The sequence below is a fragment of the Corythoichthys intestinalis genome, chromosome 5 (assembly GCF_030265065.1).
Source record: "Corythoichthys intestinalis isolate RoL2023-P3 chromosome 5, ASM3026506v1, whole genome shotgun sequence".
Lineage (NCBI taxonomy): Eukaryota > Metazoa > Chordata > Actinopteri > Syngnathiformes > Syngnathidae > Corythoichthys > Corythoichthys intestinalis.
In genome coordinates this window covers 29,375,133-29,402,004 of record NC_080399.1, presented here as the reverse complement: position 1 = coordinate 29,402,004, position 26,872 = coordinate 29,375,133, and the positions used below count along the sequence as shown (strand labels likewise).

The 26,872-nt window shown below is 39.6% G+C and overlaps 1 protein-coding gene across 1 annotated transcript; it reads left to right on the top strand.

Annotated features, from left to right (window-relative positions):
• The first annotated feature begins 214 nt into the window (after window positions 1–214).
• rassf9 (Ras association domain family member 9) lies at window positions 215–19,569 on the top strand. The gene is made up of 2 exons (XM_057837858.1): window positions 215–349; window positions 16,964–19,569. Exons 1-2 carry the CDS (start codon window positions 303–305, stop codon window positions 18,129–18,131), a joined length of 1,215 nt encoding a protein of 404 aa, XP_057693841.1. The 5' UTR covers window positions 215–302; the 3' UTR covers window positions 18,132–19,569.
• Window positions 19,570–26,872: the final 7,303 nt, after the last annotated feature.

Here is a 26,872-nt window from a genome sequence, read left to right as displayed (position 1 = left end):
TAACCACGGTTCCACTTTACCATTAAAAAGAAATGTAGCCAATGACTTTAAGATGCACCTGTCGTATCTTCAAGTACAACAGGTGCACGCACATTTGTTGTAATACCTCGAGTGACCCTTCAGGTGTTTGGGGGCAGTGTTACGCCAGGATAAAGTTCCACCATTGTCTCCTCCTTCTCCCTCCCGTTCTCCTCCTCCTCCTCCTCCGCTGGAGTTCCTGCCGGGACAACAAGGAACTTTTTGTCAGTCTTGCACAAGAAAAAGCACGTCGTGCTACTTGTGAGGAGTTTGAAACTTCTGCTATGGCTCCATTCGGGAAGAACTTCCTGAAAGCTCGTCAGAAAAACAGGTAATTTAATACTGCTGCATGCGCTCCTTCAGGGGGGTAGATTGTGTGGATAAGGTGGGCTTTTGGGTGGGAGTTTCCGTGCAAGTGAAAACCAGGTCAGGCATGTAAAGTGGTTTAAAAGTGTGTGAAACTGGTAATATAGGTGGGATTAGAATGATGCTAAGTGTATTACAGTGATATGAAGTTAATATTTGAATGAAAACAAGGGATCACAATCATTTTAAAATATATCATGAGATGAAATTGAGTCTTTCCTCTTTTAATGGATTTTCATTGATAATTTGCTATTGTAAAGTAGCAAAATACTCAATACTTGATACCATTTTCAATACTACATAAAAAAACATTAATTATTTGGTTAATTTTTGGGGCATCAAACACAGTTCTTGCACGCCCTCCCAAATCAAATGCACTGGACGTCTAGTGCAGTCAATGGCAGCCAATGAGTTAAGGAAAATGCAAAAACATTCTCAATTACTATCAAGAGTAGTGGAAAATCAAATTTACCCCATGACAACAAATTTCTGGTGCCCTGTTGCTGTGAGAAAAAAAAATAACTGAGTTGAGATACTTTTGCGCTTTTACAATCGCATATTGTATCCGGATTCAACATTTCAGTATCGATACTTTGTGATACTTTTATACCCATACCTACAGTGGTATGAAAAAGTATATGAACCTTTTGGAGTTTCTCACTTTTCTGCAAAAAATCATCAAATTTGATCGAATCTTTGTCAAAATCACACAGATGAAAAAACGGTGTCTGCTTTAACTAAAACCAAGCAAACATTTTTAGGTTTTCTTATTTTAATGAGGATAGTATGCACACAATGACAGAAGGGGGGGGGGGGGGAATAAAAAGGTGAACCATCGCATTTAATATTTTGTGCCCCTCTCCATTTGGCAGCAATAACTTCAACCAGACGCTTCCTGTAGCTGCAGATCAGTCTGGCACATCGATCAGGACTAATCTTGGCCCGTTCTTCTCGACAAAACAGCTGTAGTTTAGTCAGATTCCTGGGATGTCTGTCATGAATCGTTGTCTTAGGGTCATGCCACAGCATCTCAATGCAGTTCAAGTCTGGACTTTGACTTGGCCACTGGTATTTTGTTCTTCTGAAACCATTTTGAAGTTAATTTACTTCTGTGTTTTGGATCATTGCCTTGTTGCAGCATCCATTCTCTTTTTAGCTTCGACTGTATGACAGACGGCCTCAGGTTTTCCTGCAAAACATCCTGATAAACTTTTGATTTCATTCTTCCATTAATGATTGCAAGTTGTCCAGGCCCTGCGGCAGCAAAACAGCCCGAAATCACTCGCTCCACCATGCTTCACGGTGGGGATGAGGTGTTGATGTTGGTGAGCTGTTCCATTTTTCCTCCACACATGACATTTTGTGTTAGTCACAAAAAATTCAACTTTGGTTTCATCAGTCCACAAAATAGTTTTGCCAAAACTTCTGTGGAGTGTCCAAGTGCCTTTTTGCGAATATTAAACAAGCAGCAATATATATTTTTTTAGACAGCAGTGGCTTCCTCCGTGGAGTCCTCCCATGAACACCCTTCTCGTCCATAGTTTTATGTATAGTTGATGTGCGCACAGAGATATTGGACTGTGCCAGCGATTTCTGTAAGTCTTTAGCAGACACTCTAGGGTTCTTTTATTTACCTGTCTGAGTATTCTGTGCTGAACTCTTGGCATCATCTTTGGTGGACGGCCACTCCTTGGGAGAGAAGCAACAGTGCCAAACTCCATTTGTAGACAACTTCTCTGAATGACGATTGATGAACACCCAGACTTTTAAAGATGGTTTTGTATTATTTCCCAGCTTAATATAAATCAACAATCCTTGATCGCAGGTCTTCAGACAGCTCTTTTGACCGAGCCATGATGTACATCAGACAATGCTTCTCATCAAGACAATTCTTGTTTTATAGTGGGCAGGGCAGCTGTAAACCACTCCTAAGTGATTTCGCGCACACCTGACTTAAAATGTTTGGTAAAAATTGGTTTCAATTGCTCTTTACGTCTCCTTAGGCAGAGGGTTCTTATTTTTCCCCCTTCTGCCCTTGTTTGCATGCTAACCTCATTAAAATATGAAATTTATAAAAGCTTGGGTGGTTTTAGCTAAAGCAGGCACTGTATTTTCATCTGTGTGATTTTGACAAAAATAAGATAATATCTGATGATGATTTTATGCAGAAGTGTGGGAAATTCCAAAAGCTTCTGATACTTTTTCATACCACTGTAATATAAAGTAAAACCTAATACAAACCAATCAAATTTGAATGTTTTGTGTAACATTTTATATGAATATTACTACAAAAAAGACATATAGTGTATACTAGTATATCTGTACTTATATATACTGTATACATATATGGTGTTAGTGTTCTTGAATTCATAGTTTTGTCACATATTCTCACCCTTTCATATTCACAAGTATACAATGATTCCATGGAGGTTCTGTAGTGTGCCACTTGTATGTAATTACCAGCAAAATGTTCTGTGTCTTGATAGCCAAGGCCTTAAGCTCTTCCTCCAAGAATCTGCAACAGCAATTTAATCAAGTGGCTCACTCGGCCTTTTCATGTGTTTTTATGGTGACGCATGTTTGGAAAAAGCGAGAAAAATTAACATACCACCTCCAGAAAAACGCTTCTAAAAGCTCCTGTTGAGTGGCCTGGAGTGAGCCAACGCCATTCTTGAAGAGGTGAGGGCAGCAGCGAAAGCCTCAGCTGGCTCACAATTGGAATTAATTGAAATACGCTCGCCTTCTTCCAAAACACGGTTGGCAAAAGGGAAGCTTTTCTAGCAAAGTCCAGACGGTCTGTACTTCTGCACCTAATTACGAATGTTCTGGTCAGCCACATTGTCTAATGACAATTGTAGACCAATTTATTAGGTACACTTACTAGTCAAGAAGCTGTATATGAGGATATAATGATGATGAATGACATGGCCCATGATGACATGGGAATGGCATCTTTAGTGGTTTAATATGCATAGAGTGCATAGAATTACACGATAAATGAAGAAATGAATTTTAAAAATTTGGGGGGGGAACAGAAAATGACATTGTTTGATTTTTAAATAATTAATTTGCAAATCATGGTGGAAAACAAGTATTTGGTCAATACCAAAAGTTCATCTCAATACTTTGTTATGTGCTCTTTGTTGGCAATAACGGAGGCCAAACGTTTTCTGTAACTCTTCACAAGCTTTTCACACACTGTTGCTGGTATTTTGGCCCATTCCTCCTTGCAGATCTCCTCTAGAGCAGTGATGTCTTGGGGCTGTCATTGGGCAACACGGACTTTCAACTCCCTCCACAGATTTTCTATGGGGTTGAGATCTGGAGACTGGCTAGGCCACTCCAGGACCTTGAAATGCTTCTTATGAAGCCACTCCTTTGTTGCCCTGGCTGTGTATTTGGGATCATTGTCATGCTGAAAGACCCAGCCACGTCTCATCTTCAATGCCCTTGCTGATGGAAGGAGATTTTCACTCAAAATATCTTGATAAATGGCCCCATTCATTCTTTCCTTTACACAAATCAGTCGTCCTGGTCCCTTTGCAGAAAAACAGCCCCAAAGCATGATGTTTCCACCCCCATGCTTCACAGTGGGTATGGTGTTCTTCGGATGCAATACAGTATTCTTTCTCCTCCAAACAAAAGAACCTGTGTTTCTACCAAAAAGTTCTATTTTGGTTTCATCTGACCATAACACATTCTCCCAGTCCTCTTCTGGATCATCCAAATGCTCTCTAGTGAACGGCAGACGGGCCTGGACGTTTACTGGCTTCAGCAGGGGGAATGGTCTGGCAGTGCAGGATTTGAGTCCCTGGCAGCGCATTGTGTTACTGATAGTAGCCTTTGTTACTGTGGTCCCAGTTCTCTGTAGGTCATTCACGAGGTCCCCCCTTGTGGTTCTGGGATTTTTGCTCACCGTTCTTGTTATCATTTTGACGCCACAGGGTGAGATCTTGCATGGAACCCCAGATCGAGGGAGATTATCAGTGGTCTTGTATGTCTTCCATTTTCTAATAATTGCTCCCACAGTTGATTTCTTTACACCAAGCGTTTTACCTATTGTAGATTCAGTCTTCCCAGCCTGTTGCAGGTCTACAATTTTGTCTCTAGTGTCCTTCGACAGCTCTTTGGTCTTGGCCATAGTGGAGTTTGGAGTGTGACTGGCTGAGGTTGTGTCTTTTATAACGATAATGAGTTAAAACCGGTGCCATTAATACAGGTAATGAGTGGAGCTTCGTTAGACCTCGTTAGAAGAAGTTAGACCTCTTTGACAGCCAGAAATCATGCTTGTTTGTAGGTGACCAAATACTTATTTTTCACTCTAATTTGGAAATAAATTCTTTAAAAATCAAACAATGTGATTTTCTGGTTTGTTTTTTTTTCTTTTTCACATTCTGTCTCTCATGGTTGAGGTTTACCCATGTTGACAATTACAGGCCTCTCTAATCTTTTCAAGTAGGAGAACTTGCACGATTGATGGTTGACTAAATACTTATTTGCCCCACTGTAAATGTACTTTTAAGATGGATGTTATTTTTCAAAACAGAGGAAAAAAACTTCTGGTTTGCCTGACAATTTGCGTTGAAATGGCTAGAATGTCCTTTCTAAAAAAAAATTTTCATTGGTCATTTTTGCCTGCCTTTACATCCATGGAACCTGAGTTGATGATATTGCTCCTATTGTCCTGAGCAGCCAGAAAAGTCTTGAATGTTCATTTTCTGTTCTACGATTATTGTTGCATGCTCACTGAGCTGAAGTCTCAATTGCTTGGTGACACCAACATTCGTGTAACCGCCCGAGCCAAAGTGTCTCATGGTTGTTTTTGTTAGATAAAGAGGGGAAGTTCTGTGTTGTGTTTCTGTACCCACATCACAAGAACGACTCATCTCACAGATTAAGATAATGTTTTTTTTCCATCATTCCCCACCCAGATAAGCCCCCTGCCAGGAAGTGCTATCCTTCTTTTCTTTTCGAATACTCAAGAAAAGTTTACCCGTCCGTTTCTTCAAAAGACCCAACAACCCCATTTTACACTTCCAGATTTTGGGATCGTACGTCACATGTGTGTCAGCTGTGTGACAACCGTTTTATACATCACAATAGATGCTGGGCTGTGCAGTATGTCACGGAAACGCCTTTGCCATACAATAATCAGACCAAGGAGGCTGCTCATATTCACCCTGTGTTAACACACTGAGCATATTATTGTGGAAAAAAAAAGAGGTGAGGGCCATTCTTGTACTTCCTGTCTGGCACAGGAAGAGGTGATTGTGCCTGAGGAGAAATACAGGTGCTTCCCCACACGCACGCATGCACCCTGCAAACACATATATGCTCTTCCTGCTCTGAATGTGTTTATCTAGCTGTGTGTTAATATTACTTGTTTAAAATAACTTTTATAGGATATGACATGATTAATGACTAGTATTTTCCAGATGAACTTGTAACATTAGATACTAATACTCATACCTGTCAAGTTGTACGCTTTCTGCGTCATTTGTACAAGTGAGCACAAACTTTTAAATATGTACGCCGTACGTTCAAAACCTGTACGTTTTTCGTGCATTACGTTTTTTTTTTTTTGCCCGTCCGGATTTTGTCACCGTTTCGGCAACGGGACAATGTGCGTTACTTTGCGTTACTACGTTGGTTGAATGGACGCAAGAAAAGTCAGAGACACGAAGAGAGAAGAGTGTTTGTTGTGACGCTGTAGCAAACGCGATGCTAGGCTAGATGGCTCCAATATTTCCTGACTGTAGCCCAGGCCCGGCCCAGGCCATTTGGGGGCCCTAAGCAAAATAATGCAAAGGGGCCCATATTTTTGGCCCACCATTTCGTCACAGTGTAGTGAAACCCATACATGCAATCCAAGCCATACGTCCATATTTTGTATATTAATCAGATTTTGTTGCACTGCATACTTCAAACTTCTCACCCACAATGATTGTCAGTACTTACAGTAGATAGCGCCAAACCTTTTTCTAAAAGAGGAAAGAGAGAAGTTAAGAACTTTCATTTTTTTAAGCTTGTAATCAAGTATCAAAACTCACAAAAGTCAAATAAAGCAAACTGCAGTAAACAAAATAGAATATAAATTTTAAAATTGCCAGATTGGGGGCCCCCTAGTGGTCAGGGGCCCTAAGCAGCTGCATAGTCTGCATATAGGCTGGGCCAGCCCTGCTGTAGCCGACAGCCTACAATCTACACCTAGATATCACATGCATATAGAACTACATGTGAAATGACAGACTCGGCGGCGTTAGTAAACAGCCGCCATCTTAAAGCAGTAGATTTCTCAGAAGGCACTGTTGTAGTGAACCTTCCTAGTGAACCTAAGTAACTCTCTATCTAAAATACTCAAAATCTTGACTTGAATCTATCTTTAAATTATGAAACAGTTTTAAAACTTTCACATGTCGAAAGTTGACAGAGGGGAACTAATTCAAAAACAGGAGCAATTTTAACAACTTTATCAGTTGATTCACACCATTAAATGACTTCTAAACATAGCAAAGGTTACTATGTTTTGTTTTGTTTTGTTTGTTTTTTTGTTTTTTTTTAATGAAAAAGAAAAACATGAAAGGTGTCCTTGCCCGTGTATATATCCCCAACCTCATAGAGTGTATAGTCTTTTAAGTACTGTTATTTTATTTTATTTATTTATTTGTTTTTGGTCCATGAGAGCTGCTATTTTTTAATTTCGTTGTTTCTGTGTTGGAACAATGACAATAAATTATTCTGATTCTGATTCTGATTCTGATTCTGAACACCAGTTACTTTGCCAAGTAACTAATTTGTCTTACATTCAGGTCAATTACCTTTTGGGAGAAGTAATTTGTAACTGTAATTAATTACTTTTTAAAAGTAAGATTGACAACACTGGTCATGAGGATGAGGTCAGCGAAATGTAAAGTGACGAAAGTGGAGATTTAATTCTGCCAATTTGTTGCCGAGCACAATTTGCCTGTAACTATTGCTGATCACTTCTCAGAATAAGCAAAAGAAATGTTCCCTGACTCAAAGATTGCACCGGTAAGTTAATTTTATCAATTGACCTTTTAATTTATAATTGGACACACTAACGAACTACCTTTAAGTCAAACTGAATTGCGGGCTGAAGTGCAGCCATCAAGACATGATCGAAATTGCCAAAAGTGCTACATACAATTATAACAAAAGTCACTGTTAAATTTTAGTAATCATGATGATTGCACCAGGTTATATGTTACAATATTACCAATAAATTCACATTACTTTAAAATTGAGTTTTATTTTTGTTTCATATTGCACGCCATATGCAACGTTGTAAGATTAGTCACCAAATTGTAAGGGCATACGTCAGTATTTGTAAGATTGCCAACGGCCTCGGGTTGACAGGTATGAATACTGCACTGTAATAATGACAACTGTGTCGTCACTAAAGGGGAGAGGTGGGTAATAACGCATTACATGTACTCCGTTACATTTACTTGAGTAACCTTTTGAGAAAAATGTACTGCTAAGAGTAGTTTTACTAAGCCATGCTTTTTACTTTTACTTGAGTAGATTTGTGAAGAAAAAATGCTACCCTTACTCTGCTACTTTGGGCTACACAAGAGTTGTTAGATTTTTCCTCTTTATTCTACATATTACATTTATTTATTTATTATATGCCAGCGATGCCAAGTGTAGCTCCATCAATTTCACCAATTAGATGTTGCAACAATAATCGCATGACTCCATTACACCAATCTGACACAAGCTTGCCGTTCTATGATGGCAGCCTGTTCAGTCAAGTGGCATCTTTAAAGCACCCTAAAAAATGAAGTATTTGACATAGAGCTCTGCCCTCAACATGACTCAAAGCACGGATTTAAACCTATCTCCCAGTTTTTATTTGATACGATCCTTTTCATTTCATAATACGAATAATACGGAGGAACTTCTGCATTTTACTTGATAAAATCCAACACATAGAATCGATATGTCATCTTGAAAGGCAATTCAAAATAAAAATACGATAGATAACAACGTACTCAATGAGTGTACAGTATGATAATGTTACATGATGCTTGAACAACAAAATGCGAATGTGGCCGGTATGTTAACGTAACATAGCTATTAAGAGTTATTCAGATAAATATAGCATAAAGAACATGCTAACAAGTTTACCAAACCATCAGTGTCACTCCAAAACACCAAAATAACATGTAAAATGATAATAATGTGTTAATAATTTCACACATAAGTCGCTCCAGAGTATAATTCGCACCCCCAGCCAAACTATGAAAAAAACTTATAGTCCGAAAAATAAGGTATTCACTATTCAAATTAGGAACTATTTTCTCCACTAGAGGGCACTCATGCTCTTTGGACGAATAATGCTTCATTTCTGTCTTTTTTTTTCTCTCTCGCCGGAATTTAGTGATTTTTTTTCCCCCTTTGGCTTAATGTGTTTATGTAATGGGTTATTGTACAGTATCATTACAACAACAGTTCATTTAGATACGTTTGTGTGGAGAGAAAAAAAATGCCATTGTTTAAAAAAAACAACAAAAAAAAGCAGTTACTCACAATGTTACTTATTATATGAGTATTCTTTACTTTTTTAGTTGTACTTGTGTACATTTTTGGATGACTACTTTTACTTGAGTAATATTATTTTGAAGTAACGCTACTCTTACTTGAGTAAAAATTTTGACCATCCTACCTACCTCTGCTAAAGGGGAATGGTGTGCATACGTTTATTTAATATGTAACTTTATTTTCCTCAAATGTATTTAATATTTTACTTTAATTTAAGGAATGTTTGGGGTAGAAATATATGACTGTGATTTTTTTTTTTTTTAAGTCGAGTCGAGTCGAGTAAGTCTCAGGGGTTCGGTGAAGGTTAAGAAACACACAGCCCTATTTTTTATGCTGAATAAATCTAGGCAAAGTGCCTCTTTAGACCATGTTTTGCACTGCTTTGCCCTCAATTTACAGGCTTTATTCTATTTCTTTCAAATGCTAGCCCTCTATCAGATAGGAGGAGAAATCGGTTTGCTTAGTGGAAAGTTGACTGCTGGCACTTGCAATAACAGACCTACAGGCAACGTAAACTGCGAAAATAATTTAAAAAAAAAAAAAAAAAAACTTATTTTATGCCATGAAAATAGTATGTGATAAAGGATGCAACAATAAAATGAGAATGTAGACATGACAACAACAAAAAAGGAACAGCGTGAAATGTAATTTAATTTAGTAAAATCAACTGCAAAAAGCAAAATTATTTTTCGTAAATTGGAAATCTGGAAGAAATTTGAACAGGAAGTCACTTAGGTGTTAGCTTTTTGGGTTTTGAATTCGTAAAGAAAAATGGCTTTATTATGAAATTCCAAAGGGTTCGGCGAATGCACCTGTGAAACGCCAGGGGTTTGGTACCTTTAGCAAGGTTAAGAACCACTGATCTAATATATAAATGTTTTTATTTTCTAAAAACAAAATACTGTATCATTGATCTGTACAAAAATACTTCTCAAAATATTGAAGAGAGCAAATATTCTTCGAGAGCAAGAGCACGAGAGAGAATTCTATCTCTATTTCAGTGTTCATACTTCATTGTGACATTTTGGGGGGGGGGGGGGTTGCTGCTCATCAAGTGAACAAAGTAAGCACTCCTTTGCCATGTTTAGTTCCCCACGTGAAAGTAACTACAATGTGTCATGTATGTGATTCAAGTGGAAGTGGTGAACAAGTTGTCAGGAATGTGACAAGTAAGCAACAAAGGGAGTTAATTGTTACGCGGACCCCTAGAGCAAATAGCTGAGCGACACACTCGACAAACAAATGATCCAAGTTCAGTAAGCGAGCATGACTTTAACCTCACTGCGTTTTTGTGGCTAAGTAGAAAAGAATACAACATAATTACACTTTCAGATAAAAGTCATAATTTTTTAAGAATTATGAGAACAATTTGCACTTCTTTTGTTTCAGTTATGGTACAAGATTATGTTATGTTGGCGCTATCATCATCAGTAAGGCATCTCACCAATGTTCCCTCTAACTTTTCATGTGTCGGAGCAGACACACAAGCTCCCTGAGCACACTGCGGATTACGTCGAGCAACATCAGATGTGTACACTGTGGCCACACACTAGTATTGTGCCTGTTCAAAACCTTGGATCATAGCAAGCAGGGCCATTCCATTTGGGGGCCCTAAGCAAAATAATGCAAAGGGGCCCATATTTTTGGCCCACCATTTCGTCACAGTGTACTGTGAAACCCATTAATGCAATTCAACCCATACGGCCATATCTTGTATATTAATCAGATTTTGTTGCACTGCATACTTCAAACTTCTCACCCCGAATGATTGTCAGTACTTACAGTAGATAGCGCCAAACCTTTTTCTAAAAGAGGAAAGAAAGAAGTTAAGGAAGAACTTTTTTTTTTTTTTTTTTAAGCTTTTAATTAAGTATCAAAACTCACAAAAGTCAAATAAAGCAAACTGTAGTAAACGAAATAGAATATAAATTAAACAATTGCCAGATTGGGGGCCCCCTAGTGGTCAGGGGCCCTATGCAGCTGCATAGTCTGCGTATAGGCTGGGCCGGCCCTGATAGCAAGTTACATGGCTTATTAAAAAAATGAAATTACAGCAACAATTTTCATTAGTTTGCTTTTAATATAATTGATTAGGCCAACTTAAAATGAAAAAGACAAAAATCTCGTTGTTCATGAGATGTGTATCTTAAATGTGAGAGTCCTGCTTTTGTCTGGTTAATGTCCAGTTGTAGTATGGTTGAGTTAACATAATGAACAACCACAATGGTAGTACCGTAGGGCTGCAGCTATCGAATATTTTAGTAATCGAGTAATTGACTGAAAATTCTGTCGATTAATCGAGTAATTGGATAAAACATTTTTTTTTTAGGTAAAGAGCAATTATACACATAGATGAGAAAACGACATTTCATGTAATATTGAACCATTTTTAGTCAATCAATGTCTTTATTTTCGATGTACATTGTTGAAAACAGCCAACAATTGCATTTCAAATGTGACTAAAAAAAAGACTAATTCACTGCTTTCACTCCAAAAACTTAGATCTTATAATATATATAAATATATATATTTCTTACCTAAAAATGTCATTACGCTTGATAACACACATGACTTAAAAGTTAGGTGTTTTTCCCACGTGTTTCAATTGAATTTCCACTTGTGTCAAGCTATAAGTTCTAGTTAAGTTTTAAGTTAGTCTAAACTGTAAGTCTTGATAGGATTTTGAGTTTTTGCAGTGTTATAAATAAATGCTGTGCTGTATTGGAGCACATTAGGCATCAGTGCTACTTGGTGTTTTATCCAGCAATGACTACTGAGCTAAAATTGACAGTTAGCATTATTATGTTTTTATTTTACACCGTAATCACTCTACAGCGCTGTTTTCACAGTTTAAATAAAGCCTGTATGTAAGCGTTAGCCACGCATCGACAGTGGTCATAATGAATACAAACCTAGCCCTCCGCAGGGATAACGTTACGTGAGCGAGTGAAAGTAACGTTAATCTTATTTATGAGCGCTGAGAAGTGTACTGCTTTAAGATGGCGGCTGTTTTATTAACGCCGCCGAGTCGGTCATTTCGCATCTAGTTCTACGTACATGTGATATATATGACACGCGTCAGACGCTACCTGCTTGGCTGCTACCACCGTAGCAACATGCGGGCGTAGTTTTTAGCAACGTCGGCGCAGTTTGTAATGGCTGTCGGCTGCAGTAAGGTATTTTTTTATTGCTGTCATTAATACGCACTTGACACTGCGGGGTGCGGGGGGGCATGAATGGTTATGTAAATTTATCAATATTTATTATTATTTATGGTGGGATTGTGGGGGCACTGGGGACACTTTACCTTTATATTGCTCTGCACCAAGCACTTTAATGGAAACTAACTCATAGTATTATTGTTGGAACTCCAATCTGAATTTCGTTGTTATCTTGACAATGACAAATAAACTCTGAATCTGCAAAATTAAACGATTCCTCGAGGTGAATAAAATTACTGGGATCAGTTTTTAAACTCGAGTTACTCGAGTTGCTCGAGTATTCGTTTCAGCTCTAGAGTACAGTATATCAAAATCCCACATTAAAACTGTTCAGACAACAAGGACACTCAAGATTCCTACTCCCCGTGTCTGAGCAGCTACACTGCTGTGTCGGCCCTGGCCGTTTAATAGTTAATTTTCTGAGATTCTTCCAGTCAGCTGATCGTTGCCTCCACCAACTGACTGCTTCCCCTCCCACTGTGACGACAGCTGATCGACGCAGGACGGACCGACGACGTCACCACCGCTGATTGGCCACCGGAAAAGGCACCAAGCTTCCTAAACCTGCCGCTGTCAACGCTCTAGGAGGTCGCATTTGACAGTATTCTGCCGCGGCCCTCCTCGCCAGCTATTTGCTCGCCATTCACGCTCGTTTGCATTTGATCACTAGTCTGATACACTCCCGCTTTTTTCGGTGAGGTCTTTCGTGTTTATTCGTTTTTGGATCGTTTTTGTTCACCACTGTAAATAAGAGCACTGAAGCAAGTAAGGGTAAGTCGCCATTTCTGTTCAACCCGTTTTCTCCTGTTTTGTATAGAGTAGGAAGTTAGGTTAGACGCTGTCTTTTCTTTGTTCCTTTTACATAATCAGGGTTTAGTTAGCGGGTGGGGTTTAAGTGTAGCTCCTTTTGTTTGTTGTTTTGGCCTGGGCTTACCCTGAAGTCACGCTTCGTCGGCATTCTGTACATATTCATTGCGAGTTTGATTGTGTGTAAATAAATTTGTGTCCACTCGTACATTTGTGTGGCTTGTTTTATGTCACGCCCTTCGCGAGCCGTCGTTGGCACGTAACAACTGCAAAAACACATATCCTTAAAACAAGCAAAATTCCCTAGTTTTCAGTGTACATCTACTATAAATAAGATTTCTTGAAATAGGAAAAATAACTAGCTGAAAATAAGTTTAAGAACTTAAAAAAAGCTTGCTTGGAAGAAATGTTATTAAATCAAGAATAGATATTTTTCAAAACATTATTTAAAAGCATTTTTATCTGAATTTAGGTGAAAAATGACCAACTTTTACATGTATGGGTTTAATAAAAACAAAGTCATACACATATACACATTCAACTATAGTCTTTAAGACTCAAAACAAGACGGAGGACTAGATTCAAGAAAAGTTAAGACTTTATAAATTTGCAGTGGACAGGTTAAAAAAAGGGGGGGGGGGGCAGAAAAAAAAAGCTCTCAGTTTCACCGCTTGTCCTTCTATTTGCACATTCTCCGACAGCCATTCTATCTTAAAAGAACTGGATTTTTTTTTCAAATTTGGCTTAATGAGTGTAGTATCGCTGCCCATACCTTTTGCCATTTGCGTCTCTTACCTCTGCTACAATTAGGGATAGGAATTGATACGATTTTTACGATTCCGATTCCATTATCGATACTGCTTAACGATTCGATTCTTTATCAATTCTCTTATCGATTCTAATTTGGGGGAAAAGAACAAACGTTTTCATTGGCATCGAGTTTGTTTAATCAGAAGTCACAACCTTACAAACTCACAACGAGGTCAAAAGAGGCCCAAAGCCTCAATGTTAACTGTGGCAAAAAGTGGCAAATACACAAGAATGTGTAACATTTTACTGAAACATTTTTCTAATAGAAATAAAAAATATTGGTATATATTGGCATATTGGTCGTTGTTCTGCCTTTGCCAATATGTGTTAAAGTGTATTATTTACCATTATATTGAAATGCATGCCTTTTAGTTTTTATGGTGCTTTCACGCTCAAGTGGGGGCGCCCTTGCGCTTCCTCACGCGAAGAGGAACGCACTCACGTGAAGAAGAAGAAGAGGAAGAAGTGCAGCTACAAAGCATCCAAGCGAGTGAGCGAGTTAGTGAGGGAGGGAAACACTGCTACAAGCCTACGTTCTTTGTTAATGTTTGTAAAATATCTACAGAGGCAACGTCTGCATGTATCATCTTTTGTGTTGTTGTTGTTGTGTGTTTCCACTCGCGATAGGACACTTAAATCCAGTTGTGTGATGGTTTGAACTTTGTGCTAATGCTAGCAAACGCATGCTAACCGTTTGTGTTATTACTGTATTAGCAGCTAATCATCGCTGATTTACGTTGATGCGAACCTGTTTGTTATTGGGGACGAAATTGATTTGTTTCATTTCTATTTTTAGTTTCACTCTTCAAGTGATGGTTGAATAAAGTCAGCAAATTATACCAACGTCTTCTGCATCGTCATTTGGGGGTTTAGCTAGCTGTATAGCCAGGACTGAGCCTTAGTGTCTCGGTGAGGACAGTACAGTCGTATTCCCTCCTGATGCAGTTATCTCCACCTTGCAATGACTGCAAGTCGCTTTGTTGTAATTTTTCCTCGTGAAGTGAAGACACACTTTCGAGCGTTTGAACCTATGTGCTGTTATTGTTATGTTTACGGCTGCAATGCTTGTGCTAAACCATAACTTTGGAGCGTGTGGTTCTTGGCGCCATAGTTTGTTGCGTCTGGAAAACAAGACACGTGATGACACAATACTCGTGTTTAGGAATCGTTAAAGGGATCATTAAGGCTTTTTCATTGTGATGTCAAGGCCTCGAAACACTAGGAACCGGTTCGGAATAGGAATCGGATTTCGATTCCCATCCTTGGCCACAATATTGTTAGCTAGCTAACTTGCATGATGCGTATGGGCAGGGCACATATGCACAACACTGTTAATGTTATGATTGGCTGCGCAGCGTAAGTGAAGTGAATTGTATCGGATTATAGGCTAGACACCTGTGGTTCCTTGAGTTATGTTGCAAAATGGTACAGAAAACAAATTTGTTGGTCTAATTAACTAAATTATGTCAGTTCTAAAATTAGATATTAATTAATACTGTAGCGCTTGCAAAGATTGGCAACGGAATGTTTTTTCAGTAAATTAGCACAGGTGTCAAGTTCACTTTTCACAACCAATCGGAGCGTCGCATTGCTGTATCCAATGCACCAATAGGATTGTCACGCCGACACATTACTGCAGCGCTGACAGTGATGTGATAATAAGTTTCTGTTTAATTTTATTTTGTGCGCTGCATAGATTTTGAGTATGTGCAAGCAGTGCACGATTGCGCATGCGCGCAGCTTAGCGGGAACATTGCATCTCACTAAACCTTATCTTGAGTTAAAGGTTTTATTTTCGTGAAAACGGTTTATTTCTTTGAAAAGAATGTGAGAAATTTGTTTGGTTGAGTAGCAATTGTTTCCTACAAATAAATACTATATCTTTCAGAAAAATGCTGTTTATTTTCGAGAGAAGTGTCGTAAACCATTATCTGAATTCTTTTTATGACTGTGGCATAAGATTGTCATAATCATGACATGACAACTGTGATGAACACGAATAAATGCTTATGACATTAAGAGATTACGTGTCCTAACCCTTAAAGCGAAATTATATCGCATCCGTCACGGCTCCGATTTGCCAGCAAACGGCAGCCAGATTGAATTCACAATCATTAATAATCAACTTTACAGCACATCTGACCTGCAGAAGGAATTTGTCACTGGATTTCACCCAAAGCGTGAATTTACGAGCAGCGATAAGATGTCAACTGCAATGACGCCAACACTGTGTCTTTCATATGACTACTAAACATGACGCACAAATCCAATTTCAACGTCTGGAAATGTCATCACATTATTTGATTACCAGCTCCTGCGCCTTGGACATCTGTGCCATTGAAAGACATATGTATTAGCCACGGTACATTAGCACTGGTCTATTAGCCACAAATTGCATGGACATATATATAGATATATATATATGTATATATAGTATTTTAGGGGGGGAAATAAGATAATGAAGGTTTAAATTGTAATGGAGGATGAGGAACAGTCTAATAGGATGAAGACACTATGACAGAATGTCATTTCCTACTCGCTGAACTCTATCAGATGTGCAAAATGACGTCTGAACTAGCCGAATGTGAATGTGTCAAATAAATATACCATATGTATATATACTCTATATTTCACAGGCAAACTAAATCTCAAAAGTTCTCCCCTTCAAAGTAATGCCCTGGGGTTTACAGCACTTTTTCCAGACACCTTTATACTTCATGCAGTCTTGGAAATGCAGTCCCCAAATGAATAAAACTTTCAACTTTTATCGGGAAATATAGCAATGTTGTTGTTTTTTTTTTTACAGAAAATGAAATCTACAAGCTTTTTGGTTAGGTAACAACTGCTCTACCATTGCGTGTCAAATTGTTTGATGTTCATTTTCATTCACAGGACCTTTGACCTGTGTTCCTGAAATGTACTTTTTTCCCCTAAAATTGCTATTGAAATACTTTAAAATACATTTTTTTTTCTTTAAAAAAAAAAAAATAATAATAATAATACACAAAAGGCTTAAATGCCATATATGTTATATGCATACATCTGTTTTCCTCAAGCAATGGAGACTTTTCCTTGAAAATATTTAACTTTGGGATTGTTTTTATTTGACAACTTCCTTAAAAGAGGAACACATTAAATGTAAAAACTTGAGGCATTCATGTTCCTATCTTCCCCAGGACTAAAGACAGCCAGCCCATCGCTGGGAAGGAAATCCAGGTGACAGTGTGCAATGAGGAGAAGGTGGTCTGCGGCGTGTCAAAGCACACTACCTGTGCTGACATTATTCAGGCATTACTAGACGATCACAGATCAGCACCGGAGAGCAAGCAGCTCCTGCACGGAGACCCCAAAGACTTCAGTCTGGTGGAGCGCTACAAGGGTTTCGAAAGGGTCTTGCCACCCCTGAGCAGGATCCTGAGGCTGTGGTACGCGTGGGGGGACCAGAGACCCTTCATCCAGTTCATCCTGGTCAAAAGCAACGATGCTGTGCCTCAGCGGGCGATGAAGGCAACAAAGACCCGGAACAGATACACCAGAAATCCTCAGGTTCTTCCTGTGGAGAAGCAGAAACGCGTAGTGAGGAAGGCCTTTAGGAAGCTTGAGAAACTTCATAAGGAAAACAAGACGTCCGCCGGCACTGAAGAAATCGATCGTATGGTGCAGCTCATCCTAAACCAGGACCAAACCATTCGGGAGCAGATCCTGCGTATGGAGGATCTTGAGACAGAGATCCAACAGCTTCAAGGGCAGGACGACCAAGAAGACATGTCGGAAGCAAGCGGGGTTAACTCGGAGGAGATGGACAAGCTCCTACAAGCAAGCGATGATGTTCAGCAGCTGGAGGTTCAGGTCCAGAGGCAGCAGGCACTCATAGCACAGCTGTGTCGCGACATAGACATTGAGCAGAGAATGGCGGCTGGTGGCGAGCAAGAAAAAGCGTTACCTGCTCCCCACGCATCCTCCGAGGGCAACGAGTCGCTCCTGGCCGAGTTGGAAAGGATGCAGGCGGAGCTGAGGCGTAGCTACCTGACCGGCGTATCCCTCCATAGTCAGGTGGCCGAGATAGACAAGCAAATACGCTGCTGTGAGGCCGCCTGGCTCACCAGGGATCAAGAGTGCTGGCAGCTGGCAGCTCAGCTTAGATCGCTGCAAATGAGCGACGCTGCCCAGGAGACAGCCGGTGGAAACGTGGGGGCGAAAATGGAGGCCATGCCGGTCAAGCACGGCTCATCTCCCATCGACATGACGGACACGGACTCCGACACTGGAATCAGTTCCACGCACAGCCAGGACTCTCTATTGCCCAGCATGGACTTCCCTCCACCGCTGGATACGGATGTCTAAAGAAACTCTGGACACAATTTTCAATCACTGTACATTTGTCAAGGATATCTGGATTAAACATATTTTCACTACTGAACTCAGAGTAGAGATCTACAAGATATCTATACCACTGGACATGGATGTGTAAAGGATGCCTGGACACAAATGGCTTAGGAGGCATTAGGATGTTTCTACCACGAGACACAAACCAGACTTCTAAAGAAAGTCTACCATTAGAAACAGACCTTCAAAAGATGTATAAAAGATTTCAACACCACTGAGTGTCTCACAAGTAATTTTAATGTCCTGTAGGGTAGAAAAAGCACCAATGATAACTGTTGTAAAAGGTCAACTCAAGACACTCACATTTTTTTCCCCAAAACCTGGTTTTTCAGGCAAACAAACATTCATTACCTGACCAAAAAACTACAGCCAAACAATCCAAAAGGATTGAATATAGATTTTCATATTTTCTGTAAAAGCCATACTGCACTTAACGTTTTTTTTAAACAATGTTTTATATTAAAACTCACCAGATATACTGTATATAAAGAAAATTTGATTATATTTGATCACATTCATTAAGGCCACAATTGTGAATTCTGTATTCCTAATGTTGATATCTGTATTCTGTCGGTTTTCCAAAAATAAATTTGTAGCTTTAATGCTATGCTTGTACAAAGATTATATATTTATTTATCCTGCAATTGTAATCCACAAAATGAAGTTGAAATTTGTAAAATTTACACTTTCGTAATAAACTTGAATAAAATGTGACAGAAGCGCAATTTAATTTATTTGCACAGATAAAAAAAAAACATTGAGATGTACAAAAATTCACAGCTCACTTTTTACCTTGAAGGTTTCACTCCCCTTGCAAGCCAACGTTTACAAAATTGTCTAATTTTGTTAAAGCCATGCTAGTTGCAGCATTATACACTGCAACGCAAACACAATGTTAATCAGAATGCCGTGTTTTGACTAGTAGCAATACACACACTTGAGAATACAATGTGTTAAAATTCCCTTTTTGTTCCGCCAAAAAATGATGTCATTTAATGATCTGATTCCGAAATGCAAATGTAGGAATATCCTTCTGCTCTGCGTAAAAAAAATAAATAAAAATAAAAAGTGTACCCTTCTGGTTTCAAGCATCTGAAAGAGACTAAAATTAGGGTGTAACATATCATCAAAAAAGATCTGTTGGATTTTTTTTAAAAGGCTTTTCCTGTCAAACGTTCCGCTAACAGACTGCCTCTTTGTTCTCGAGGCAGACGGGCCACACTGGAAGTAGGTGGGGTGTGTGGGGTTATCTATTTCACTCACAAATTGCTAAAGAACCCCCTCTACCATCCCCTCTCCAACTTTTGTGTTTGAAAGAACACTAGTCTCTTTAACATAAACGATTTTATGTTTGGAACATATACAGTGGGGTAAATAAGTAATCAGTCAAACCACCAATTGTGCAAGTTCTCCCACTTGAAAATATTAGAGAGGCCTGTAATTGTCAACATGTGTAAACTTCAACCATGAGAGACAGAATGTGAAAAAAAAAACAGAAAATAACATTGTTTAATTTTTATAGAATTTATTTGCAAATCATGGTGGAAAATAAGTATTTGGTCAATACCAAAGTTCATCTCAGTACTTTGTTATGTACCCTTTGTTGGCAATAATGGAGGCCAAACGTTTTCTGTAACTCTTCACAAGCTTTTCACACACTGTTGCTGGTATTTTGGCCAATTCCTCTATGCAGATCTCCTCTAGAGCAGTGATGTTTTGGGGCTGTCGTCGGACAACACGGATTTTCAACTCCCTCCTGACCTCGTGGCGTCAAAATGATAACAAGAACGGTGAGCAAAAATCCCAGAACCACACAGGGGGGACCTAGTGAATGACCTACAGAGAGCTGGGACCACAGTAACAAAGGCTACTATCAGTAACACAATGCGCCGCCAGAGACTCAAATCCTGCACTGCCAGACGTGTCCCCCTGCTGAAGAAAATACACGTCCAGGCCCGTCTGCGGTTCGCTAGAGAGCATTTGGATGATCCAAAAGAGGACTGGAAGAATGTGTTATGGTCAGATGAAACCAAAATAGAACTTTTTGGTAGAAAAACAGGTTCTCGTGTTTGGAGGAAAAAGAATACTGAATTGCACCATACCCACTGTGAAGCATGGGGGTGGAAACATCATGCTTTGGGGCTGTTTTTCTGCAAAGGGACCAGGACGACTGATCTGTGTAAAGGAAAGAATGAATGGGGCCATGTATCGAGAGATTTTGAGTGAAAATCTCCTTCCATCAGCAAGGGCATTGAAGATGAGATGTAGCTGAGTCTTTCAGCATGACAATGATCCCAAACACACAGCCAGGGCAACAAAGGAGTGACTTCGTAAGAAGCATTTTAAGGTCCTGGAGTGGCCTAGCCAGTCTCCTGATCACAGTCCCATAGAAAATCTGTGGAGGGAGTTGAAAGTCCGTGTTGCCCAACAACAGCTCCAAAACATCACTGCTCTAGAGGGGATCTGCATGGAGGAATGGGCCAAAATACCAGCAACAGTGTGTGAAAAGCTTGTGAAGAGTTACAGAAAATGTTTGGACTCCGTTATTTCCAACAAAGGGTGCATAACAAAGTATTGAGATTAACTTTTGGTATTGACCAAATACTTATTTTCCACCATGATTTGAAAATAAATTCTTTAAAATTCAAAAAATGTTATTATCTGTTTTTTTTCCCACATTCTGTCTCTCATGGTTGAGGTTTACCCATGTTGACGCTTACAGGCCTCTCTAATATTTTCAAGTGGGAGAACTTGCACAATTAGTGGTTGACTAAATACTTATTTGCCCCACTGTAGCTTAATTGCTTCATTAGCCTACTGTGATTTTTCAATTGTGTAAATTGAGACATTTTTAGTTTAGTTGCTGTAATTAATTTTTCGCCAAATCCAGCTATGTCTAGACCTACTGTAAATAAACTGCTGGCCAAAAGTATTGGCACCCCTGCCAGATAATGCTCAATTTCTCCCAGAAAATGATTGCAATTACAAATGCTTTGGTAGTAAAATTTTCATTTATTTTGCTTGCAATGAAAAAACCCGAAAGAGATTGGGGAAAAAAATCTTTATCATTTTACACAAAACTCCAAAAAATGGGCCGGACAAAAGTATTGGGACCCTTTGAAAAGTCATGTGATGCTTCTCTAATGTGTGTAATTAACAGCACCTGTTACTTACCTAAGGCACATAACAGGTGGTGGCAATAACAAAATCACACTAGCTGCCAGTTAAAATGGATTAAAGATGACTCAACCTCTGTCCTGTGGCCTTGTGTGTACTACATTGAGCATGAAGAAAAGAAAGAAGACCAAAGAACTGTCTGAATACTAGAGAAGCAAAATTATGAAAAAGCATGGGCAATCTCAAGGCTAAAAGTCCATCTCCAAAGACCTGAATGTTCCTGTGTCTACCGTGCACAGTGTCATCAATAGGTGTAAAGCCCATAGCACCGTGACTAACCTCCCTAGATGTGGACGTAAAAGAAAAATTGACAAGAAATTTCAACGAAAGATTGTGTGGATGGTGAATAAAGAACCTCGACTAACATCCAAACAGGTTCAAGCTGTCCTGCAGTCCGAGGGTACAACATTGTCAACCTGTACTATCCGTCGGCGTCTGAAAGAAAAGCGACTCTATCGTAGGATACCCAAGAAGACCCCACTTCTGACCCAGAGTCATAAAAAAGCTAGGCTGGAGTTTGCCAAACTTACCTGGGAAAGCCAAAACTGTTTTCGAAAAATGCTCACTGGTCAGATGAGACAAAAGTAGAGCTTTTTTGGGAAAAGGGATCAACATTGAGTTTAGAGGGGAAAAAAACGAGGCCTTCAAAGAAAAGAACACAGTCCCCACAGTCAAACATGGCGGAGGTTCCCTGATGTTTTGGGGTTGCTTTGCCACCTCTGGCACTGGACTGCTTGACCGTGTGCATGGCATTATGAAGTCTGAAGACTACCAACAAATTGCTGCATAATGTAGGGCCCACTGTTAGAAAGCTAGGTCTCCTTCAGAGGTCATGGGTCTTCCAGCAGGACAATGACCCAAAACACACCTTAAAATGCACTAGAAAAATCGCTTGAGAAAAAGCACTGGAGACTTCTAAAGTGGCCAGCAATGATTCCAGACCTGAATCCCATAGAACACCTGCGGAGAGATCCGAAAATGGCAGTTTGGAGAAGGCACGGCTTCAAATCTCAGAGACCCGAACCAGTTGGCCGAAGAAGATTGGTCTTAAATTCCAGCAGAGCATTGTAAGAAACTCATTGATGAAAGCGGTTGTTCACAGTTATTTTGTCTAAAGGTTGTGCTGCTGAGTATTAGGCGGAGGGTGCCAATACTTTTGTCTGGCCCATTTTTGGAGTTTTGTGTAAAATGATAATGTTTTGTTTTTTTTTCATTCTCTTTCGTGTTTTTTCATTGCAAGCAAAATAAATGGAGATATTACTATCAAAGCATTTGTAATTGCAATCATTTTCTGGAAGAAGTTGACCATTATCTGACAGAATTGCAGGGGTGCCAATACTTTTGGCCCGCAGTGGAGACAGCTGGTAGGTACTAACCCAACTAAATAGCTGGATAACTAAATAAGTGGTGAACTAATAAAATAATTAATAATTCTATTTTCTAAAACGCGATTCCATTTCATGTTTTAAATGATAAAGCTGCTCGCACTGTGCCACCACAGATTCTCTTGTGTGTTACGGGGTCCGCAGAATAAGAGTTCCAATAATGACTAGGTGTCACATCTGAGTTCAAGCTCCACAAGCTGAGACGCGTCCGACATGTTTGAGGGCCTCACCGATAATTGGCAGCACATCCAACAGGCGTGAATCATTTCATCAAACAACGCAAGAGGCAATAAAATGGCACTAAAGTACCACTACGCCTGCAAAGAAGTGTGTGGTTGTGTGAGTGTGCGTATAGTAGCACGGGCAAATTTATAAAGGCAGGAAATTATAACAGATCCCCAATCCTGAGCTTCAAGTGCTTTATAACTTTAGCACGATGCCAGTCCTTCTCAAATAGTGGGACGGGGTCCGACAGGGGGGCGGCAGAGCGATGCCAAGGGGGGCACATGTGACTTTGGGGAACATACTTTTTTGCCGTACTAAAAAAATGTGAAATTGCACATCCACTCAGTGGATGGCAGTGGCACTCTCATTTTCAGAGTGTACGTAGTATTTTTGAACCAAACAAGAGCACACAGGAAAGAGCACCGGAGATATGAAGAGCTTAGACGAGGAAATATGACGAAGCCAATGTGGCGTTTGGCTTCACTTTTAATACAGTGGGATAATAGGAAAGACCAATATGTTTACTAGGGATGGGAATTGCTACGATTTTTACCATTCCGATTCCATTATCGATATTGCTTAACGATTCGATTCTTTATCGATTCTAATTTCGGAAAAAAGAAGAACAAACATTTTGATTGGCATCAAGTTTGTTTAATCAGAAGTCACGACCTTACAAACTCACAACGAGGTCAAAAGAGGCCCAAAGCCTCAATGTTAACTGTGGCAATAAGTGGCATAACATTTTACTGAAACATTTTTCTAATAGAAATAAAAAATATTGGTATATTTTGGCATATAGGTCGTTGTTCTGCCTTTGGCAATGTCCCCAAACCTTTTCCTGTGAGGGCCAAATAACTTTTCCCTTCTCTGATGAGAGGCCGGGGTCAGTTTGTAACAGAAAAAGTGTGACGATTGCAGGAGTGCGTAAATGTAAAAAAAATTATTATTTTTCAGAAAGCCACAATCAAATAACCCTCTGTGGATTCTTCACGGAACAAAAGTAAATAAAATAAAAATAATAATATCATAATAATAAATCATAATAGCACTATTAATTAAATAGATAATAAAATAACCCTCTCTGAGTTATTCACTGAAAAAGGCCAGGAAATAAATAACACTACTTAGGGAGGAAAAAAAAACAAAAAAAATTCAAAATGCTCTCTGGAATTGTTCAGGGGGCCGGACCAAATATGGAGCCACGGGCCGTAGTTTGGGGACCCCTGTTTTTATTTACCAGTATATTGAAATGCATGCCTTTTAGTTTTTATGGTGCTTTCACGCTCAAGTGGTGGCGCCGTTGCGCTTCCTCACGCGAAGGAGAGCACGCTTACACCGAAGAAGAAGAAATGCCGTATCCAAGTGAGTGAGCGAGTTAATGAGAAAGGGAAACACTGCCACGAGCCTACATTCTTTGTTAATGTTTGTAAAATATCTACAGAGCCAACGCCTGTATGTATCATCTTCTGTGTTGTTGCTGTGTGTTTCCACTCGCGATCGGACACTTAAATCCAGTTGTGTAGTGGTTTAAACGATGTGCTAATGCTAGCGAACGCATGCTAACTGTTTGTTATTACTGTGTTAGCAGCTAATCATCGCTGATTTACGTTGATGCAAACCTGTTTGTTATTGAGGACAAAATTGATTTGTTTCATTTCTATTTTTAGTTTCATTTCTATTTTTAGTTTCAAGTGATGGTTGAATAAAGTCAGCAAACTTTACCAACGTCTTCTGCATCGTCATTTGGGAGTTTAGCTAGCTGTATAGCCAGGACTGAACCTACGTGCTGTCATTGTTATGTTTACGGCGGCAATGCTCGTGCTAAACTATCGTAACCTTTCATTTTCACCCTTTTTCCTGGTGAAGTGTAGCCAAACTTTGGAGCGAGTGGTTCTTGGCGCCATGCTAGTTTGATGCGTCTGGACAACAAGACATGTCACGACGCAATATGCGTCTTTAGGGATCGTTAATGGGATCGTTAAGGCTTTTTCATTGTGATGTCGAGGCCTCGAAACACTCGGAACCGGTACCGAATTGGAATCGGATTTCGATTCCCATCCCTAATGTTTACTGTGTCTAAAAATGTTGGCAGTGGACAGAATGAAGCAAAATTAATTAAAACCTCACTTAAAGACATTAGACCACTGTCACATTGATAAGCTGCTTGATTTTTTTCAGTGAAAATGTGTCGAATATTGCTAACAATCGTCCTAGTTTGTGAGTATTACATGTAGGCTTGGGCATCGAGCATCGATGGGAACCGGTTCTAACACTCCAATGCTCCCGGAATCGTTCGAATTTTTACATTTCGATTCCTTGTTTCGATGCCCTGACCGCCGAGCGGGAAAAAAATTCTCGAGTTTAAAGACTGATATTTACAGTGGGGCAAATAAGTATTTAGTCAACCACTAATTGTGCAAGTTCTCCCACTTGAAAATGTTAGAGGCCTGTAATTGTCAACATGGTTAAACCTCAACCATGAAAGACAGAATGTGGGAAAAAAAAAAAAAAACAGAAAATGACATTGTTTGATTTTTAGGTAATTTATTTGCAAATAATGGTGGAAAATAAGTATTTGGTCAATACCTAAAGTACTTTGTTATGTACCATTTGTTGGCAATAACGGAGGCCAAACGTTTTCTGTAAGTCTTCACAAGCTTTTCACACACTGTTGCTGGTATTTTGGCCCATTCCTCCATGCAGATCTCCTCTAGAGCAGTGATGTTTTGGGGCTGTCGTTGGGCAACACGGACTTTCAACTCCCTCCGCAGATTTTCTATGGGGTTGAGACCTGGAGACTGGCTAGGCCACTCCAGGACCTTAAAATGCTTCTTACGAAGCCACTCCTTTGTTGCCCTGGCTGTATGTTTGGGATCATTGTCATGCTGAAAGACCCAGCCACGTCTCATCTTCAATGCCCTTGCTAATGGAAGGAGATTTTCACTCAAAATCTCTCGATACATGGCCCATTCATTCTTTCCTTTACACAGATCAGTCGTCCTGGTCCCTTTGGAGAAATACAGCCCCAAAGCATGATGTTTCCACCCCCATGCTTCACAGTGGGTATGGTGCAATTCAGTTTTCTTTCTCCTCCAAACAAGAGAACCTGTGTTCTCTCTACCAAAAAGTTCTATTTTGGTTTCATCTGACCATAACACATTCTCCCAGTCCTCTTCTGGATCATCCAAATGCTCTCTAGCGAACCGCAGACGGGCCTGGACGAGTACTTTCTTCAGCAGGGGGACACGTCTGGCAGTGCAGGATTTGAGTCCCTGGCAGCGCATTGTGTTACTGATAGTAGCCTTTGTTACTGTGGTCCCAGCTCTCTGTAGGTCATTCACTAGGTCCCCCCGTGTGGTTGTGGTCTCTCATGGTTGAGGTTTACCCATGTTGACAATTACAGGCCTCTCTAATATTTTCAAGTGGGAGAACTTGCAAAATTAGTGGTTGACTAAATCCTCATTTGCTCCACTGTATATACAAATTATAATTAGCTCTGTGAGAAGTTCATTTAATTTCAAAAGGTGTCAAGAAGTTAAAACTTTAATATACTATGCAATTTTTTGGACCCTGTATTTTTTTTTTTTTTTTTTTTTTTTTGACCCTGTTTCTTAAAAGAATCGGAATCGGGAATCGTTCGGGACTGGAATCGAAACATGGAACCGGAATCGGAACCGGAATCATTCAATTTCAAACGATGCCCAACCCTAGAAACGTACATGTCAGTTTAACCCTTCCATGCACAAATTGTTTATTAAAAGGGGAAAAAAAGTTTGATTACATTAATAAAGTGTGGTGTCAAACGTGCAGCCCAGGGGTCAATTGTGGTCCGATATTTTGTGGCCTCCGTCTGTCATCCAATTGTAGTATTAGTGTTGTCCGCATTTATTCTGCAAAGGGCAATTTAAA

Bases quoted from the DNA above. Each gene is read 5' to 3' on its own strand.
- rassf9 (XM_057837858.1), top strand. From the start codon at position 303: ATGGCTCCATTCGGGAAGAACTTCCTGAAAGCTCGTCAGAAAAACAG. The intron at 350-16,963 runs GTAATTTAATAC...TATCTTCCCCAG, and splicing joins AAAGCTCGTCAGAAAAACAG to GACTAAAGACAGCCAGCCCA.